This window comes from Ostrinia nubilalis, chromosome 17, assembly GCF_963855985.1.
Source record: "Ostrinia nubilalis chromosome 17, ilOstNubi1.1, whole genome shotgun sequence".
NCBI classification, from domain to species: Eukaryota; Metazoa; Arthropoda; class Insecta; order Lepidoptera; family Crambidae; genus Ostrinia; species Ostrinia nubilalis.
Window position 1 is genome coordinate 1,046,710 of NC_087104.1, and position 15,586 is coordinate 1,062,295.

General features: G+C 43.2%; 1 protein-coding gene across 1 annotated transcript; it reads left to right on the forward strand.

Moving 5' to 3' along the window:
• Positions 1-2,457: 2,457 nt before the first annotated feature.
• LOC135080186 (uncharacterized) lies at positions 2,458-11,836 on the forward strand. Its single transcript, XM_063974867.1, has 14 exons — positions 2,458-2,517; positions 2,629-2,665; positions 2,760-2,914; positions 2,968-3,057; positions 3,409-3,498; positions 3,814-3,940; positions 4,801-4,916; positions 5,611-5,803; positions 6,639-6,781; positions 7,675-7,889; positions 8,125-8,244; positions 8,736-8,919; positions 10,669-10,796; positions 11,485-11,836. The coding sequence occupies exons 1-14, from the start codon at positions 2,458-2,460 to the stop codon at positions 11,522-11,524; spliced, it is 1,698 nt and encodes a 565-aa protein (XP_063830937.1). The 3' UTR covers positions 11,525-11,836.
• The last annotated feature ends 3,750 nt before the right edge of the window (positions 11,837-15,586 follow it).

Below are 15,586 nucleotides of genomic sequence, written 5' to 3' on the forward strand. Positions count from 1 at the left end.
CTATTCGACAGTATATTTACTACAATTATGTCATGTTTAATAAAGCGTTTAACTAATCTGTGTAAGCTTGCAGCTGTAATTTTTTTATCATAATCGTTTTCCCCAATACAAATTATTATTTTGTCGCTAGGATTTACTTCTAAATTAAATACGTTACTTAATACATCTGGGGATAGTGCGTACGGCTTTGTTTGTGCAGTAACATTATATTTTTCATATTGTGTGTGTTCCCGTTCACGCGTTAAGGCAGCCGATAGACCATTACAGCGTTGCGTTCCGAAGATGAATATCCGTTTTCTATCGTCAACAAGTCTTCCAAGAGTCTCTTGTGAGTCATGTGATAATTTCTGTTCCAATGAAGAGATACATTCTTTCAGATTCAGTATCTCCTTTTCAGCGAATTTTAGTTGCTTCTGTAAGGTCTTGATTTTATCGCTGAGTGTCTGCACGACAGTTGAATTAGGTTCAGAATGTGTCATCGAAAATACAGCCTCGGACTGTAATGTTGAGCGCCTGTTACTTTTTTTGGAGCAGTGACTTGCATGACTGTCATTTAGTGGAGATTGGCATAATGCTTTCAGCATATCATTTTCTTTTGCTAATTTGCTAAGTTGCTGACGAAGGTTGTTATTTTCAAGAGACGTATTATCAAATTCATTCTGTAGTATGGCATACTCTGACCGCAGTAAAGTGATAGTCTCTTTCATTTCCTCAATTATTGGAATTGGGTCGGTCACAGTGCAGTCCAAGCTTTTTGATAGTGGTTTATCTAATGAATCGAGGGTCTCCTGCGTTAGTGAGTCATTAATCATATTAGAGATGGGCGATTCGAATGACAATTGTGATGCAACGCTCCCGTTCGGCGACTGTGATAGTTTTTCATGAGTGTGTGATGACATGCCCGAAGGTGTTCTTCGGTGGCAGTCCATTCTTGAGAGCACGCTCGCTGGTGTTGATTCTGGGGACCCGGGTGCAGTCTCCGACAGGGTCAGACAGGGGGGAGGAGTATTTTTTGACCTGGCGATGGTGTCCTTTTTCCTTTGCGTCACGTAAGATGTAGGATTTGGTGTAGAGGTCTCCGTCGCTTTTTTGCAACATAAGTTACACTTCCAGTTCTTTTTTGTATTTGCATCTTTGAGACGATGTAATTTTTCCGAGTAGCCGATACAATCAAACTCAAAATAGTTGCGGCAGAACGAACATTGTACGGCATCGTTTGAGTCAATTTTCTGTTTACATTTGTGGCATTTGACGATGAGCGCCCTCCTGCGTGTCACTAATACATCTTTTTTAGTGGGTTTTGACATTTTGTGATCTATCTGAATGCACACAATGTTGTAGCAGTTAGTACAATTCCAAGTTGGTAGATGTCACGCTGTTGTTGTATCTACTGTATGGCAAGCAGAGACCTCTAGTGGTGAGTAGCGAGGTTCGTTTATTGTCGTTGGAAGATCTTGTATGGCAAGTAGCGACCTCTTCTGGTCAGTAGCAAAATTACGATATGAGTGTCCTGGTCACTGTGTGTTGTCGAAAACAGCAATCCGCTTTCCACAAATATCAACAGATGTCGCCAATATTATTATGGAAACTAGTGTCATCTAGCGGTGAGTAGCAGCGGTGTACTGTCTTGTTAGTCCATAATGATTCATCAGCTGATTGTGTTTACATGTCATTTGAAAAATTAACGTACGAATAATGTTTATCAACAATTTTCACGTAAAATGTTTTCACTCACTGAGTTTAAGTGCTAGAATAGTTCACTCCACACCAGTTTATGTCCGAGATTGTAAGTATTCACTCGTAATATTCACGTTTATAGTCACTATTTATCACCGGGTACACATCAGCACCAAAACAATAATCCCTTGAGATATCATTGTAATAACGTCTGTGGCACTTTATCAAACGAAATTCTATAAAACACTACTGATTTTATAATCATATTGGATGTATAAATATTTTTAAATAACAAAAATACACGGAGTCGATTTCACTGTGGCGACACCAACGCCATCTCTCAAGGATGTGTGAGATGTGTGATGTGTTGAGGGGACTCATGGACTGCTTCAAGAAGCAGGTAGGTAGCGAGTGTGCTAGGTGTGGTGGACACATTTGTGAGGGTTCCGTAGCGGCGCCTACCAGCCCGACGCGCGCACGGAACCCCATAATCTGAGCTACCTGCCTAACACCAGCGTGTTGAGGGGACTCATGGACTGCTTCAAGAAGCAGGTACGTGAGGAGTATGTTATGTTTAGAGGGACCATAACTGCGAGGGTTCCGTAGCGGCGCCTACCAGCCCGACGCGCGCACGGAACCCCATAATATGAGCTACTTGCCTAACACCAGCGTTTTGAGGGGATTCATGGATTGTTTCAAGAAGCAGGTAAGACAGAAAATTCTAGTGTAGTGAGTGAGAGGGGTCCGTAGCGGCGCCTTTCACGCACGGAACCCTATAACATGAGCTACCTGCCTGACACTTGGGTGCTGAGGGGACTCATGGACTGCTTCAAGAAGCAGGTAGGTAGCGAGTGTGCTAAGTGTGGTGGACACACTTGTGAGGGTTCCGTACGCGCGTCGGGCTGGTAGGCGCCGCTATGAGCATAATATGAGCTACCTGCCTAACACCAGCGTGCTGAGGGGACTCATGGACTGCTTCAAGAAGCAGGTAAGACAGAGAGTTCTAGTGCAGTGAAAAAATATCTGAGAGGGGTTCGTAGCGGCGACTATCATGTATCTATAACATGGACTGCTTCAAGAAGCGAGGGTGAGGAGTACGCCAGATGTAGGGGGACCATATCAGAGAGGGTTCCGTAGCGGCGCCTACCAGCCCGACGCGCGCACGGAACCCCATAATATGAGCTACCTGCCTAACACCAGCGTGTTGAGGGGACTCATGGACTGCTTCAAGAAGCAGGTACGTAGCGAGTGTGCTAGGTGTTGGTGGACACATTTGTGAGGGTTCCGTAGCGGCGCCTTTCACGCACGGAACCCTATAACGTGAGCTACCTGCCTAACACCAGCGTGTTCAGGGGACTCATGGACTGCTTCAAGAAGCAGGTACGTAGCGAGTGTGCTAGGTGTGGTGGACACATTTGTGAGGGTTCCTTAGAGGCGCCTACCAGCCCGACGCGCGTACGGAACCCCATAATATGAGCTAATTGCCTAACACCAGCGTTTTGAGGGGATTCATGGATTGTTTCAAGAAGCAGGTAAGACAGAGAATTCTAGTGTAGTGAGTGAGAGGGGTCCGTAGCGGCGCCTTTCACGCACGGAACCCTATAACATGAGCTACCTGCCTGACACTTGGGTGCTGAGGGGACTCATGGACTGCTTCAAGAAGCAGGTAGGTAGCGAGTGTGCTAGGTGTGGTGGACACATTTGTGAGGGTTCCGTAGCGGCGCCTACCAGCCCGACGCGCGCACGGAACCCTATAACATGAGCTACCTGCCGAATACTAGCGTGTTGAGGGGACTCATGGACTGCTTCAAGAAGCAGAAGGTAAGACAGGGAGTTAATAAAATTGACGATAATTACGTCAATATAATCGCTTGATTGATTAGTTCCGTATTCAAAAGGATTTAACTAGATCATTTTAGTCTATTTTTACCCTTGAAGATCATTACCCACTGCTTTTACCTAGGGAGGGTTCTCCAGCCCGGAAAAAGAATTAGGAGACGAGTAAATTTCTTTCTTTTCCCGGCCATCTGCAATGTCCTAAGCAAACTTGGACAGGACATTGAATTTTCCACAAAGTGTTTTTTTTAACTAGCGTGTCCTATTTCCCTTGATATTCCACTTACATTTTCTCTGCAGGTGACGTCACCGTCGTACGACTACCCCGACGCGGTGCTCCTGGCAATCCTTCGCACGCTCACGGCGGAGTATATTCGCCCGCTGCCGCCCGTGGACCTCTGTTTTGTGCACGAAGCTTTGCACAAAGGTAAAGTAATTTATAGAGAAAAAATACTGCGATTTTACTCGTTCTACTCGCGGTTGAATAACCTTTGAAGATACTTTGAAGATTTGAGTACTAAATATGTCAAGATTGAATGGGCTTTATCTGATAAGTGTGCATTTACAGGATTAATACCAAACCCAACTTTTAATATTACAATTGTCTTGTAAACTGTATTTCCCGTTCCAAATAAAGATCATAGCACATTTATCAACGCGGAGAGGCGCAGGGTGGAAAAAAATCATGATTTATTTATTTTAATCAAAAAAATCAGATTTTTTTAAAAAAATCACGATTTTTGGATTTATTTGATTTTTATTACGTTTTGCGATCATTTCTTTAGTTTTTCTTACGGAAAACATTTTTATTTACGTAGAATTGATGTATAGAGCTGGCAACACCACCAAAAAAAAATAAATTGTGTGGTTATCTAAAAAATCGCAAACATGTTTGACGTTTGTACGGAAAAAATATTTTTTTCTGATTCTCTATTCAAAACATCAATTTCATACATTAACACCTATTATTAACATTGTTTTCGAACATTACAGTTGATTAATATAAACTCCCAGCCTTTCATTAATTCCATGTTCGGCCTTTGATTTAAATCAGTGATTTTTATTAAGAAAATCATGCAATATAAATCGTGATTTAAATCAACTTGATTTAAATCATGCAACCCTGGAGAGGCGTTTACGTTACGGTGGGGATAAGTGTGCTTGCTTCGTCCTTTAGGCTTACAAAGCCCACTCCGAAGTCATTCGCCGTTTTGGAACATGTACAAATTCCTTGAATGACTCATATACGTACTAATGAACTACAAATGTTTTTTTGAATGTTCCCAGGTAGCCAATGGCGCAGTGGTGGACTGAAGCTAGCCGCCAGACAAGCACAGTCCGTGGGCTCCGCGCGCCGCCTGGCCGACAATTGGCTGCAGAGCATCGACCCAGATCACAGCGAGGTAAAACATATTATTTTATTGTCAGTATTTCTCAAAGTGAGACGATCAGGTGATCATTTAAGTTCCTTATTTATTTATATCATGGAAAACAAACAGAACATATGCAACAAATAATAGATGGGGCAGTTTAGATCAAATATACCTTAATTATTATTATTACTGACGGGATTGCTACCATGTACCTTAATTTTGAGTTTGAGTGCCGAAATATCGGAAACTAAAAATTAAGGTACAGACGACAGCATATCAGACTACCCATTTTTGTTGTAAATTGGCTTCTCTTACAACTGCGTAAGACCCCACAGTGTTTACCTTGACGTGCCGTCGTCTGCTACCATATACATGTTAGCAATCCCGTTAGTAATAATAATTATGTTAGTGACCATGAAAGTTTGAAACAAAAAAAACTGCTAGTTTTCTTTAAATTTAAATTCGTCTCCCAAATAGTAGTTTCATACCATATCATCATCATCAACATCAACAGCCCTTTACAGTCCACTGCTGGACTATGAGCCTCCTCCACTATGGTGGAGGGTTTTGCCACGCTTGGCAGGCGGGTTGGAGAACGCAGTTTAAAAGATTTATGTTTTTCAAAGAGCGCTGCTGCCCGTTCTCTGTTTGATAACATATACCCAGATAGCAAGCATCCAATATTTAATGCACGTGTGATCATATCCCAAAACATCTCTTCCAGGAGTCGGAGATCCTACTAATGTTCTCTCTTCTCCCGATCCTCTGCCGCGGGGTCCCGCCCAACACGCTCCGCCCAGCTTTAGAGCGCTGCCTGGCTGCCGCCGCCCGCCCTACCGACGTCCGCCCTACAGATTCCGCCCGCCCTACGGATTCCGCCCGCCCTACAGATTCCGCACGCCCTACGCTATGCTACGGTATGCTAGCTATAAATAAACATTCTGTCAGCAAAATTTTATTTATGTAACAAAATTGTCAACCTTTACCTTTATCAACATTGTTTTGGTGTAATTATTTATAATATCTGTTTATTAAGCACTAACTTACATAATAAGTATGGATACCTAAAACACAGGCAAACATTTTTGCTTAGTTTAGGTATACTACCTTAATTAACATATTGTTACTAACCAAATAATTTCATAGTCCCATTTAAGTTTCTTGTATTTAGGCTACGTTTTTATTAAATAAATGGCAATGCCAGATTTAGTATGGAAAGTGGCGTCTTTTTTTTTTCGCGCGGCCATCGACCATACTTTGTTTTTTGATTACAAAATAGTGTAATAAACCAAACTTAATATGGCATGTATACCTCTAAACTCAGTCTGAACTGAGTTACGAGCATTAGAAGTTTGATGATTTTCATACTAGATTTGCTTTTTGTGCGCAAGTTTTGTAAGAAATTGCAACAAAATATTGCGCTATTTTTTTATTGCGCTGATTCTGCTCCATATTGATGTCTGGAGCCTTTAATGGATGGTATTGTTTGTTTACACATACAATCTCACTATTTTGTTGCAATTTCTTACAAAACTTTGCGCGCAAAAAGCAAATCTAGTATGAAAATCATCAAACTTCTAATGCTTGTAACTCAGTTCAGACTGAGTTTAGAGGTATACATGTCATAGTAAGTTTGGTTTATTACACTATTTTGTAATCAAAAAACAAAGTTTGGTCGATGGCCGCGCGAAAAAAAAAAGACGCCAATTTCCGGCATTGTCTTTTATCTTATCTTATCCGCCCGCCCTACAGATTCCGCCCAGCCGCCCTTGCTCACCATACAGCTGGAGGGAATCCGCGCTAGCTTGGAGTGCGAGAGGATACACGACGCGAATAGAACGCTGCTCTCGCAGATCATTGAGAATTACTTCACGGTGATATCGGACGATCATGTGGTGAGTGTTTGGTTTCTGCTACCTTACGTATTTTAGGACCGGTCGCTATGGAAATCCTTGGGGGTACCCTTTTTCCTGCAGTGGACGCCATTTTGCTGAAATTAACGAACGAATAATATCGATTTATCGGTAATCGGGGCTACTGTGGTGCGCTTCCTGCACCATTACTAGTTTTCATACAATGAGGGTTTTCGCGATTGAAAAATCCGCCAGATGGCAATACGTAGACGCGAGGTCCAAATGCTGCGTGATTGGTGGATTTTGTCATATCTGTCAATGTCACGTCAAAAATAACCAATCATGCAGCATTTGGACCTCGCGTCTACGTATTGCCATCTGGCGGATTTTTCAATCGCGAAAACCCTCATTTATAAAAGCGCAGTTGCAGCGCCAGTAACTCTTTGCGTTTGTCATGGTTTGTGACGTCACTGCATCGTTTCCTCACGCTTCTAATTTGAAGGCGCCTTATGGGAATTCAAACAGCAAAAACTTAATAAGGTACTTTTCTATCAATAGTAAAATCTATTTTTAGTTCTTTGACATTGAGTTACCTCATCAGTGACGGTTTTAAGAACTCTGGCGTCTCACAATGATTTCCAGTATGGCCGGTTTGAAGCGGTCAATATTTTTCCATATTGTGTAATATAATATACGTACTTACGAATATATTTTTTTTATTCAGTACTAGCTTTTCGCCCGCGTGGAATTTTTCGGTTTTTTATGTAATCTATGACACTCAGCAATAATGTGGCTTTCTATTGGTGAAAGAATTTTTAAATTCGGTTCAGTAGATCCTGAGATTACCCCTTACAATTTAACGAATTTACAAACACACAAACTGTACCTCTTTATAATATTAGTATAGACTACAGTATCATTATTTGGTCTCCCAGTCGTGGCCAGCCTACGTGCAGACCTGTCGTCACCTATCCAGCAAGTACCTCGAGCGGATGACGTCACCGTCCTCCTGGTGGGAGGTGACGGGCGAGGCGCTGCGTAAAGCGGCCGACGTCAGGGCTGCGGTGGCGGTGGCGGCCGTTACGGCGGGGGCGGAGGCGCCGCTGAATTGGTTAAATGAGGTCATTGACACTCAGGCCGGCCATATTGCGTGAGTAGATAACATCGTATGAAAAAAGTCGTGGCTCTACACAATCAACAAAAACATGTCAACGTTCAACATTTTTATAGACAATTTTGTTGAATGTGACTCTCCTGCGCACTCACCCGCATACCTTCCCGCGTTCAGGGTGTGACGTCATGGCCGCCGGGTGCGCAGTTAACTCGACAGGGTTGTAATTAATTAATTTAAAAAAATGTTTATTGCAATGATTTTTTGTTTTCAGTGACCAACAGTTTTCTCTGCAATGCATTTTGGCGCCACTAAAAGCCGTGAAGCCGGACGACCTGAGCACTAAAGAGTGGTTCCTGCAACTCATGGCCAGAACACAAGTCGCTTTCAAAGAGTGAGTATGGATCAGGATTTACTCAATGGTCCTTTACAAAGGACAAAGGTTTTTGTTGACATCCTTGTATCATTTTCACTTGAAGAAACAAAAATAATTCAAACACAGTTTTACGGTTTTTATTGGCGGTCAAGCTGTAGATCCTAGCTACACAGGAGTTGCAGCGGTGGGAACGAGAGGTGGGAATAGTCCTGTATCCTTGTATGACCGATGCAGCGCTGCCTACATCCATATGCTTCCTGCAACCGAACTAGATCATCGGTCTACCTAGTGAGAGACCTGTCTAAACTACGTCTTCCGGTCCGTGGTCCGTAACATAGACAAAGGCCTGCCTACATACGTTTTTCAGTCCGTAGTCGCCTCTCTAGAACTTTTCTTATCGACTTTTTCAATGATTAGCAGTTCTTCGAGCTTTGTGCTCCTCCCACTTCCACTTAACTTTGACAAATCTACGGGCTATTTTGTCTGTAATAGTAGGTCTTTATTTACAGAACCGAGGAGCTATCAGCGCACCAATACCTCTGCGACGTGTTCATACTAAGCGCGGTGGTATTCAGCGGCTGTGCAGCGCTGGCGAGGGAGCCGCTGACCAGCCGTACAGTGCTGAGAGCGCTGCTGCCGTGCGCTGCAGCTGCTTTAATGAGCAGGGAAGCGTGGCAGGACAGCACTGTACAGGTTGGTCGAAGTAGATGATATACTAAGCGCGGTGGTATTCAGCGGCTGTGCAGCGCTGGCGAGGGAGCCGCTGACCAGCCGTCCAGTGCTGAGAGCGCTGTTGCCGTGCGCTGCAGCCGCTTTAATGAGCAGGGAGGCCTGGCAGGACAGCACTGTACAGGTTGGTCGAAGTAGATGGTATACGAAGCGCGGTGGTATTCAGCGGCTGTGCAGCGCTGGCGCGAGAACCGCTGACCAGCCGTCCAGTGCTGAGAGCGCTGCTGCCCTGCGCTGCAGCCGCTTTGATGAGCAGGGAAGCGTGGCAGGACAGCACTGTACAGGTTGGTCGAAGTAGATGATTATACTAAGCGCGGTGGTATTCAGCGGCTGTGCAGCGCTGGCGCGAGAGCCAGTCAGTCGTCCAGTGCTGAGAGCGCTGCTGCCGTGCGCTGCAGCTGCTTTGATGAGTAGAGAAGCCTGGCAGGACAGCACTGTACAGGTTGGTCGAAGTAGATGATATACTAAGCGCAGTGGTATTCAGCGGCTGTGCAGCGCTGGCGCGAGAGCCGCTGACTAGTCGTCCAGTGCTGAGAGCGCTGCTGCCCTGCGCTGCAGCCGCTTTAATGAGCAGGGAAGCCTGGCAGGACAGCACTGTACAGGTTGGTCGAAGTAGATGATATACTAAGCGCGGTGGTATTCAGCGGCTGTGCAGCGCTGGCGAGGGAGCCGCTGACCAGCCGTCCAGTGCTGAGAGCGCTGCTGCCGTGCGCTGCAGCTGCTTTGATGAGCAGGGAAGCGTGGCACGATAGTTCCGTACAGGTTGGTCGAAGTAGATGATATACTAAGCGCATTGGTATTCAGCGGCTGTGCAGCGCTGGCGAGGGAGCCGCTGACCAGCCGTCCAGTGCTGAGAGCGCTGCTGCCGTGCGCTGCAGCCGCTTTAATGAGTAGAGAAGCCTGGCAGGACAGCACTGTACAGGTTGGTCGAAGTAGATGATATACTAAGCGCAGTGGTATTCAGCGGCTGTGCAGCGCTGGCGCGAGAGCCGCTGACCAGTCGTCCAGTGCTGAGAGCGCTGCTGCCGTGCGCTGCAGCCGCTTTGATGAGCAGGGAAGCCTGGCAGGACAGCACTGTACAGGTTGGTCGAAGTAGATGATATACTAAGCGCGGTGGTGTTCAGCGGTTGTGCAGCGCTGGCGAGGGAGCCGCTGACCAGTCGTCCAGTGCTAAGAGCGCTGCTGCCTTGTGCTGCAGCCGCTTTAATGAGTAGAGAAGCCTGGCAGGATAGCACTGTACAGGTTGGTAGAAGTGGGATAAGGTGACAGCAAATACATTTGCCTACTGTGGAATCTTATGCAATGGTATTATGTCACGAAAATTTGTAGCATGTGCTGTTGACTGTTTTAGTTGCACTAAACAGCCATAGAACTTAGTCGAGCAACTCCAACTTGTGATGATGTACCATGACGTCACAACTGAATTTTAGTAAACCTCTTTTCCGATTGAAAGATCACAAGTTGAATATCAATGTTTAGACCTATATCTTGATTTTTCTTGAGCGTTAATTCATGTGTCATTATGAGCCTCCATCTTCTTTCACACTAAAGGTCATAACACTTATCAACCCGGAAAGGATCAACATCGTATCGCCTTTCGTGTGACACAAAGAATTTTACACAAAGAATACTGACCCCCTCGGGTTGATACGGTTACAATCCGTTTCCAGGTTGATAAATGTGCTTCGTCCTTAAATTTCATGATGGTCCTAGATGCTGGAATGGCTGAGCCACACGCGAGACTGCGTGCGCGACGAAGCCACCGCGCTAAGCTGCCAGCGAGCGATGTTAGTACTGAGGGATCATGACGCCTTCACCACGCACAGGATATGGGCGAGACTGTGAGTGTTCTTCTATTAAGTGCTTGCTCTATGTCTTGCTGATAAGACCGATAAGGCCTCCCCCACACTAGCGTTTTTCGAACGTCGTCGTCTCGCCAGCGCCCGCGCAGCGTTGACGACCCTAGGCCTTATAGGCCTAGACATTAGAAAATCCAGCGCTGGGCCCCGATTGCGCTAAATATTTTCAACTGCAATTACCTATTCTATTCTACAACGCGACTAGACGACGAAAGAAAATCACAAATTCGTATCGCGGTGTCGCTTTGACAGCTAGTTCAATCGAAAACAAAACTAAACTGCTTCTTTGTGTAAAAGCTGAAAGAAAGCTACTTTTTCTACAGCTTTTTCTCAAACTTAAGTCAAACGCATACACGAACATTTAATTTTGCTGTTTTTAGTGAAAAAATAAGGTGTTCGGACTGTATGATTTAGTGATTATATCAGTTGTTTCGTCTTTGTTTGCGCGTGAACTTTACCGCGATACACGCAACTGGTGAAGAAGCGCCAATGTATTGGAGACGTTAAAAATTAGCGCAATCGGGGCACTGGTCGCAAGACGACGACGCTCAAAAGACGTTTGTGTAGGGTATGCCTAAAGTCAATTAATTAGACGATCATTAAAAACATGCAATCCGCAACTATTTCTGCAGATAAGAAAAATTGACGAAACTATGTTATTTTATTACAGGGAAAGCTATTTTGGGAAACAGACGAACTTCGAAGACTGAATTCGAAGCGGCATAAATGGCAATTGATTGCCACAACTCTAGGTATTGTTTTGTTTTTGGAAATTGTTATTTTATAAACATTAAATACGTCTTTTGTAATTATCGCATAGATATTAAGAACATTTATAACGTGCCACGCTGAATTACTTAATATGTGTTTGATCTGTTTTTTTTTTGCAATTTATTAGCTGTTATGAACAGTAAATTTACTATTTATTAACGTTATCTATCTATCTTTTGTTCTCTATGATGAAATTGTTATTATGTGCCTTAATAAAACACAGCGTTCTGTTGAGAGAGCTGTCTATGATCTTTGCCTTATTTTAGTCTATGGTATAAGAAAACTTACCAATTGTCTCTGCTTTATCATCTAGTTTACCTTCTTCATACACCAGCTGGCACCACTTTCTATGGAAATTGGTGATCTGTCAACTTGACATTTCATAGCGTTTGTGATTTTTGCCGCCTACACAGCAAAAATTTTTATCTTCTTGTTTTTTTAAGTATAAAATAAGAATAAAACACAGTTAAAATGTGCAAATAGGAAATATAAGTGATGCAGAGTGTAAGGGTAAAGAGTGGTGACGGTGAAAGGTTGACTTCTGTCGGCCCGGATGAAGGAAAAGCTCGAAATCCGAGTCGTCTTTTTCAGATTCATCCTCATCATCCTCGGAAATGGAAATGTTTGCTTCACCACCTCCAAATAGGCGACGGAGGCCATGTAAGTGTTAACCCCACTCGTAAGACACTCGGTCGAAACTTTGACGACTCAGATGAATGTTATTTCCAACTTTGTTGCGCACCACTTACCTTCTACATCAAGCCTACTAGATGGTAATAGCTTGCAAAGTAGTATTCAGTTCCTCTAAAGAACGATTTCAGTTACTTCGTTATCGTAAAGTGAAGTTAAGATCAATCATAAGGAAGATAGAATATTACTTTTCCTTTTCCTGCTGACTGAGCGAATTATTAATGAGATAAATTGCAGCATTTTGGCTACCTTATAGCGGGTTAAAGGCAGCTAGTTGAACATTCTGTTTGAATGATGCAATTGTTACTACCATTCTATTCATAAATAAGTAAAATTATTTTAGATTGGGCTTAAAAGGCCTCTTAAATTTAGATGTTAATCATTTATTTCAAAAATTTTATTTTGTAATGTTTGGTTCTGGCTTGATAATCCAAGAACCCTGAAACCACAATGCAATTCTTTGTGGAAAAAAGAGCGGAATCTTTTTAATGAACGCGAGCACTGTTTAAGGTAATTGCTAATATTAACCTTCGTACAACATTACAAAAGGCTCCCCCAACCTAGTCATGGGTGGGTCACAGATCTGGTTGAACACCTTATCATATTTAAATTAAACAATATGCGAGTATACCTACTTAAAAATTCTCAAAAGAGTTCAAGATAAGAAGTTAATAGAAACAATGTTTCTTTTCAAAGATGGGCTTTATGCTCATGTTGCGATAAGACATTTTTATCTAGTTTCTGAAATAGTATGTAGATCTTCTTCAGGATCACAATGCACGACCGGTTAGTGAAGGTCAACTCTCAGAACACTTACTTTCATCTGCCAGAGCAGAGACTCACAGGCGTTTCCTCCAAGGAATCTTACAACTGAAGCCCTGCCATTTATTTTGTCTTCGGCACTGCAGATTTTTCTCAGCGGTGTCAAGTGGAGTTGCGGAAACTCCTCGTGCCAGTGGCATTTGAGTAATAATATACTGAAAATATAATTTATTCTATTGGGTCATCAGAACAGATCTGTCTTAATCGCTCATGTCTCATAGACACTGAGACTTTCAGAAACCTTATTTTTTTTTGCATGTCAATCGCAAGTAAATAGAGCCAACACAAATATCCTAAATTCCCAAGCCTGGAATACTCTCAGAAACATCATGGCAGAATAATGTCTCTAAATATCTTAAAGGACTGGGATCTTATTTGTGCACTGAGACAAGCTCAAAAACTTGGGACTTTATTTAAAAAAAAAAAAAAAAAAAATATTTATACATTTGCCAACTGCAACATTGACTGTCCCCGGAGGACGTCTCTCTTCAAGCAATAGGTATGGTATGTAAAAGATACAACATCAACTCAAGTCAAAGCATAACTGATTTATTATTTGTATACCCACAATTAGTTACAATATTATAAACTGTCAATGTCAACTAAATACACAATAGTATACAGCTGTTTCTGAGAGGATTTTAAGAGGTATAGACGCCATAGACTTTAGTTCAAAGCCGTTGCGGCGAAAAGAAGTCACAGACTTCCAAGTCCACAGACGCAGCGGATGCGTAGTGGGGCGTTCAACTAGGGTTGCTAATTATTTTTTTTTTTCGAAAATATTATTATAACAGTAGATTAAAGGTCAGAGAAAGAAAATAGACAGTACTTTACAAAAATTTTACAGGTCAGTGTTACAACGCACACCTAAAATGTAATGTTGGCATTTACTTTTGAAAAATACATATATATTTTTACTAGTGATGATGACACTCCAATGCGATGGAGATGTAGCATTAAGTCATCAGGATCGATTGAATGAAGTTCACATCCTGATACAAGGAGGTACTCGATCACGGGCCCTCCTCAAATTAACCACCAAGCTCCTGAAGGTCACATTCTGACACAGACACAGTCAGAAACGAAGGAGGTACTCGATCACGGGCCCTCCTCAAATTGACCACCAAGCTCCTGAAGGTCACATTCTGACACAGACACAGTCAGAAACGAAGGAGGTACTCGATCACGGGCCCTCCTCAAATTGACCACCAAGCTCATGAACTTGACCGAACAGCTCGACATGACGCTGTCGGCTTGTTATCTACCAGGAGATGGGATTGCAGACCGGGCCATAGGCACGGTATCCCAGACCACCTGTAACATCAAAGGGTCGAGTAGTACCCAGGTGGAATCTATTAGTACCCCAGGCCGCGGAGGCCATACTCAGTGTATGGGGAGTCCCAGACAGAGACTTGTTTGCTTCCATTTAGAATATATTAGTACCCCAGGCCGCGGAGGCCATACTCAGTGTATGGGGAGTCGCAGACAGAGACTTGTTTGTTCCAGTTAGAATCCATTAGTACCCCCGGCCACAGAGGCTATATTCATTATGTAGGGGTGTCCCAAAATAGACTTATTGGCTTCCAGGCAGTAGTATTAACTATGTTACACTGGACTCAAAAGATGGATGTTAAATATTAAATAAAATTATACTGTTTGTGTTCCTTAAATAAACAAGTAAAATTATAATTGAAAATTAGCTAATAAATAGTATTATCCATCTTTTGTACCACATTAAGGCAAATAGATCAGAACTCTGATTCTTTATGACGCCCTTCAGCCGTCTCTGGGATTATCAGCTGGATGAGTGTTTTCACCTCCCAGCTAAAGACGTTACCATACTTGAATGGCAGACGGAACATACATTCTAATAACATCGGCCCCAGTGCTAATAAAGGATCTGTTAGAGACCCTAGTCTACAACAAGTAGATAAGTTATCTCTCCAAAATTTAAAATTGGTGGTGGAAGGAGCAATCATAAGATGCATTATGTGGGTCAATCTCACAGCATTGACCACAAGTTACCAACTGGTAGTGATGTGGTAGCCAGTGGCGGCGTAGCGTGGCTTGGCGCGCGGGGCGGTCCGTACCCCCCATATATATCCGCCCCCCCGGGGGCTATGGCACCCCAGAATGGTCTGGTCTGGTGCCCCCCAGGATTTTTGGGTTACCGATTCGAAGATGAAAGATGTTTTACGCCGTTACTATAGCGCTGCTGTTAGCCAAGCTGTTTTTACAGCAAAGACTTGCAGTACAAAACTGATACTTAGGTCAGTTGTATCTACCTTTACCTTTTGTACATCAGTTCCTTAAGGCCATTTCACTTGCAAGGCCAAGTACACCGAGATCACCGGTCTTTAGTATTAAATTACTGGAATTAATTTGACTGGTTGCCGGCTGCTGGACTTTCTTCTAGCATTGAATTTTACTTGATAAACAGCTCTCATTCTTCTTCTTGCTTCAGATCGAAGAATCCATGATCTCATTCC